This window comes from Nestor notabilis, unplaced genomic scaffold (assembly GCF_000696875.1).
Source record: "Nestor notabilis isolate BGI_N333 unplaced genomic scaffold, ASM69687v1 scaffold11379, whole genome shotgun sequence".
Classification (NCBI taxonomy): domain Eukaryota; kingdom Metazoa; phylum Chordata; class Aves; order Psittaciformes; family Psittacidae; genus Nestor; species Nestor notabilis.
The window spans coordinates 20010-25638 of NW_009942437.1; the positions used below are offsets into that span (position 1 = coordinate 20010).

The window sequence follows — 5629 nt, forward strand, 5'->3', positions numbered from 1 at the left end:
AAACAGCCAAAATTTCATGAAAGAAACATTTTCGCCCCCCTCTCTAAAGGGTTAGAACAACATTTATAATCTCTCTTTAAATGGTAATCAACAGTTTGACCAGTTCATCCACAGGGGAGCCAACAGAACAAGGCAGAAGCAGAATAGTGGGTTTCTTTTTAAGTACAGGTTTACGCAAAATGGGTAACTGCTGAGGAGATGGTGTCACCTCTGTGATCCAGCTGATCCTGGAGCCGTGCAAATTCAGCAAGTTCATTCAGTTCTTGAAATTGCCTGTCTGTTTTATGGCTCACCAGTGACCTGTAGAAGTGTACTGCAAACACAATGAAAATCAGTCCAAAGGGAACCATAATAGACGTCGATGCAATGGCTGCGGCCTGTCCCGATGTGATGGTAGTAGTACTGTTGCTCTGGAGCGGATTATCAGTTTTCTTCTTTAAAGGAAGAAACTTCACCCAACACAGTAACACCACCTCTGCAAGAAAGAGCAAAGTCCCAATGACAGTTGAAAATGCCCACGCCAGCTCGATGTGCCGATGCATACGCTCGTGAGGGGATTCCTTTACGGAGTTGAGATTATGCACGTTGCTAACAGCCTCTATGTTTGGAAGGATGCAGGTACTTATCATGAGTGCAAAAAGATGAACTGCAACAAGAACAGTAGTACAGGCACTGAAGGCTATCAAGAGACCTTGAGGGTAGTCGTGTTCTGCATCTAGCTGAACTTCTACCATAGCCACCTGGAAGGGAAAGATGAGAGAGATGCATTTATATATTATTTGACTATAGATTATTTTAAGTTTGAAAGTTTAACAAAATAACAGTTTGCATTTAAATTCCTCTTCATGTCAATCTGCACCCTTTTAATTACCTCCAAATTCAGGTCTGAGCTATCAAGCAAAGGCCACTGTTTTCAGGCTTGCTGGTCTGTTGTAGAGCAAACCATCAGTATGCACAAAATCTATTAACAGCACAACCACTTTGCCACCTCCAGCCTACCCCAACAAAACAGCTGAACTTTGTGATTAACATACTCAGGCTCTAAAGGTGAAACTTTTCCTATCTATAACATGAAAGCCTGCAAAGGCAGCAGATTGCCTGTCACAGTCTTGGTGGTCCTTTCTTCTTGTATATTTTGTCTTAAAGTTCTGAAGAGCAGGAGCCTTTCAGTAGAAAAATCACCTTTCCAGGGTGCTCTCAGCTGTATCCTTTCACTCAAAATAAGCATTTAAGCAGACTCCAGAACACATATTCAAAACACAAGTCTCCACAATGTCCACAGCAGCCAAACATGCCTGTTAGAGGCTGGAGGAAAGACAAAAAGTCTCCCTGAGCAGACAGACATCACTAGCTACTCACTCTGGAAGCTACATTTAGCCTCATCTTTGGGCAAGGTGCTCCAAGGTCCAGCCCTCCACTATTGTATGGAGCCCTGCCCTTTTATAAACTTAGATATCCAAACAAGCCTATGCTTTAAGAGCAGAAATTAGCATTAAGTAACAGCCTTAGGAAACTCATAAACCCAGCTCAAAGGTTTTTTAATAAAGAGAATAAACTAGAATGCCTTCTAAGAGTTTTAAAACCATCAGGTGGTTTTATGCATGTGCAATTGATGAGTAACATTAATCCCAGCAGCCCTCCTGAAAAATAACCTTTCCTGATAAACTTGCCTTCCAGGCAAAGCACAGTCCCAAAGAGGGACTAATACAACAATGTCTGTGTTTAGTGCTCTTTCTCAAACGATCTTACTAAATAAATAGACAAAAATATGTTTAAAATGCAGAGGCAAAAGAAAGTAACAGCAATCTTAACTATAAACACACATACACAATGAGAGGGAGATGCGGAGGCTGCTGTTGAGCACAATTCAGGCTGATTCACACCAGCCCTTTCTTCAACAAAGGATCAAAACCACTCTTGATCCTTCATTGAAATGACACAACTTGCTAGCCCAGCAAAAGCTAACGTGGTTAAGAAGTGGTGATCTGCTACAGCTGAGCTGCTTCTGCAATGCCTCTGATGAACACAGAGCTGGCACAGGCCCATGTAACTGAAGCAGCAGCAGTTGTACCAGGACCTCGCGCTAAGCTATGAACCTAGTTCTTTTGTAACATACCAGTTTGCCCTCAAAAAGACCATGAAACAAGTTCATACAACACAGAGCCTGAAATATATTGGCTCTTTTGAGGCCCACCAATACAGGTTTAGCCATTACCACATGCCATTAGCAATGGTTTAGGCAGTACTCGGCCTGCAGCACACATTTCAAACGCCTAATTCTCATCAAGCTGCTATGAGGAAGATTTCATGAAGCACGGGCAATAGGGATGCAGGGAGACACAGAAACTAGGACCCAAAGACAACCGCAAACACAGTGATATCCAAACCTCACTATTCCACAAGAGCTGAGGCAAGCTACACCTAGCTTGGATTCCCACCTTCTTAAGCTTCCAGAACCAGCATGTTCCCGGAGACCAGAACTCCTGTCTGCTAAGGCACCAAACATTAAGCCAACTGAGGGTTTTGCTCAGACATGTTCCAACAGGCATTCAGGGCCATTTGCCAATATTTTAATTCCTTTCTTGAAAGTTTTCATCGTCACAAGCCTGAGCACCCAGCCAACCGCCAGTTTCCAAGTCTTACAAGAAGCTCAACTAAAAGTGACATTAATGCATATGCAATTCTTGCTCAAAGATTTAAAAATACCATTTATCAGCCGTGGGGAACTTCACATTTGAGAGGATAAACACTCAGACGTCAGGTCTCTCATTTCTTGCTAAGTCCCAGCGTACTCGTGGGATGTTGGGCTTCCTGTGTTTTTCACAGAACAATTGCAGCCCTTCAGCACTGAGGAGTCATTTTCATACTTAAAGAACGTTCCTGTAAATTTTCTGGTCTATGTCAAGACTTTCAAAACCATCCAGCATAGCAAGACATTCTAATCCTTTATCCTAATACTTATTATATTAACATAGCCATGACACTAAAGAGCTTCTTAAGATGAAGACTTTCTTTTAAGAAGAACTGATGTATTTAATTTGCCAAATATTGAAGACGTTTTATGTTTCCATTAATCAATGTCTCCATGTAATAATGGTATCAAGCATCTGAATTGGAACTTAGACTCTCTTAATTGCAATGTACCAGCTGTCCTGGAGCTACTGTTCTCATTTCAACACTGCCATCAAGAAATCTTTTCTTCCTCTTCTCAGCCTACCCTGAGCTAAAAAGAAATGCTAAATAATTACATTTCATCTAAATGTACCTATTTCTGATTTGGCTATAATTACATGCATGATCAAAACAAATCTTGCAAGAGACTAGCTTAATTTAAGCAGCATTCAGATACCCAGCTCTGTGCCTAGCTAACCACCAACAGAATCATAGGGCCAACTATTAAAAGCAGACACCCATAGCAGGAATACAGGTTGTCCTGGGATAAGACAACTTCATTTTAATATTATTGGGCATTTCCCTAAAACAGTGACCCCAGGAGTACCTACAACCATTAAATATTAATGGGATAGCTTAAACCCAAGTTTACAAGCAAGGCCTCAGTTTCTATGGCTGACCAATACATTAACACAGACCTGCTTTGCACAGGAAGCTCATTGTGCAGGTAGGTCCCAAATCATCTCTCAGAAGAAAATACGCTTAAGTTGTAGTTGTAACTGACACTGGTGTTAGAAACACCCTAAAAGCACGAGTAGGTAAGCAAGAAAACACTTCTCTTTCCCATTCATTCAGTCTCCTTATGCTCATGCCTAGCAGAGTAACTCCAGCTTGACCCATGAATGAAAAAAACAGTCCATGTTTTCTGTCAAGGAAGCTAATTTGGGAACCCCTTTCAGTATAAACTAGCAGAAAACCTGCCAACTCCTTTCAACTGCAAGGCTCTGTTCTTTACTTCCTGGGCCAAGCTTGAGCCAGGCACCTAAACAAAAAGCTCCCTTTTTCAGTAGGAGGCCCCATGCCTGTTTTCAAACAGTGATGCAAAGCATTGGAAGTTCTCTCCTTTGCTCATACTGTGATTCCAAAGCGCACAGATCACAGTTGCTGCTCTTTTAAGGTAACACTTGGGAAAACAGGACCCCAGTGAGGTTATCTGATACGATTCAAACCCATACAAAGCCTGAACTCACAGGTACATGCTCATGTTCTACACAGGAAGATGTTTTCCTGTGCCCCCTATTAGGTTTCTCAGCTGGTTCAGAAGACAACCCCCTCAGGACAGGAAGTGTCATTGATACCTGCACAGTATCCAGTGCCACATGTCTCAGCACCTTCTCCTTCACCACTTTCAAAGCTTCTTTGAACACATGCCACATGATTTCTACTCTGCAAGCATCCTGCCTTGCTGCATAACCACAGAATATCATAGGTTGGAAGACACCTCAAAAGGTCACCTGGTCTAATCCCTGGCTCAAAGATCTAACTTTAACTTCAGATCATCCTACAGGTATGACTGACAGATTTACTACAGCTCAAAGCTGTAAATCTGAAATACAGCTTCTTGACAAAATTAAAGAGCTCTTACGAGATTAGAACGCAGGACTGGAGTTCTCATAATCCTAAAGAAGGTGGGCATTCAGATGTCAGAAGATAACTGAACTTAGGCACAAAACCGGGTTAAGGCTCTGACAGCCCTGGATTTCAGAGTCATAGGAGCCTGAATCCTACCACATTGCATGAAATTCGACAACTTGCCCTCTAGAAGAATCAGCATCTCCATTTTATTTAAGGTGTTAATATACTGAAATAAGCTCATTTCACTTGTTTATAATGCTTCCATGGCTTACTAACCAGGGGGGCTTAAATAAAGCTCCTGCTTTTAAATGAAAAATCAAAGTCCTGCGTGCTCTGAAGGTTTCTATCCATACAAGAGGCACCTACACAGTGCTGCTGACAAATACTGACTCTACCACTTTGCAGAAGTGACCTGTGATACGCTAATAAAGCAATTTTCAACAGCAATAACAATTAATGTAAAGAACCAGTCACATACAGAGCTGTAAATGAAGCTCATATTGCTACTGAAATGCAGGATAAGCAACTGTCCTGGTTTGTCACTTGTTTGTTTTTACCACAGCAGCAGGACTGTTGAAATTGATGACTTGCTTCAGATTTTGGCTTTATTCCCCAGCTACTAGGCAGTATGTTGGTTTCACTTAGACTAGTTTTAATCCTAACATAACGCCAGCTTCAAATTCAATTCCTGTTTTAAGATAGGTGTTTCTGAAGTAAGAAGTATCCAGGGAAAGGAAAACATGACAGACAGATCAGAAGAAAAACAAGAGGAAGAACTGTAGCAAGAGCCACCCATGCAGCAGGTCATACTGACACTCAAGACATTCAACACAGGAACAAAGGTAACTGCTCTCTGTTATCATGTGCCATGGCAACAGCAGTGAACAGGGTATCCGAGAGCTTTCTGACTTAATCACAGGCTTGCATCTTTTGCAGAATCAGTAGCCACTGGTGGAGAGAAAGGGAAATAAAATGCCTTTACTCAAGTAAATCTGTATTATCTATGAGCTATTTATAGATTACTTCTTCTCCTCCCCTTCCCCACAGAGATGACTCTGAGCTCTGGTCAGCAGGACTGTGACACGTGCTGGAAGATGGGCTT

At 41.9% G+C, this 5629-nt stretch overlaps 1 protein-coding gene across 1 annotated transcript in view; it reads right to left on the reverse strand.

The window, feature by feature from the left end:
- Positions 1 to 131: 131 nt before the first annotated feature.
- The window catches only part of ORAI1 (ORAI calcium release-activated calcium modulator 1), an 8030-nt gene continuing 2532 nt past the window's right edge, over positions 132 to 5629 (reverse strand). Inside the window, exon 2 of the mRNA XM_010021410.1 lies at positions 132 to 740. Within this exon, the coding sequence (XP_010019712.1) occupies positions 171 to 734 (564 nt within the window). The 5' untranslated portion in view covers positions 735 to 740 and the 3' untranslated portion in view covers positions 132 to 170. The remainder of the gene's footprint in view (positions 741 to 5629) is intronic.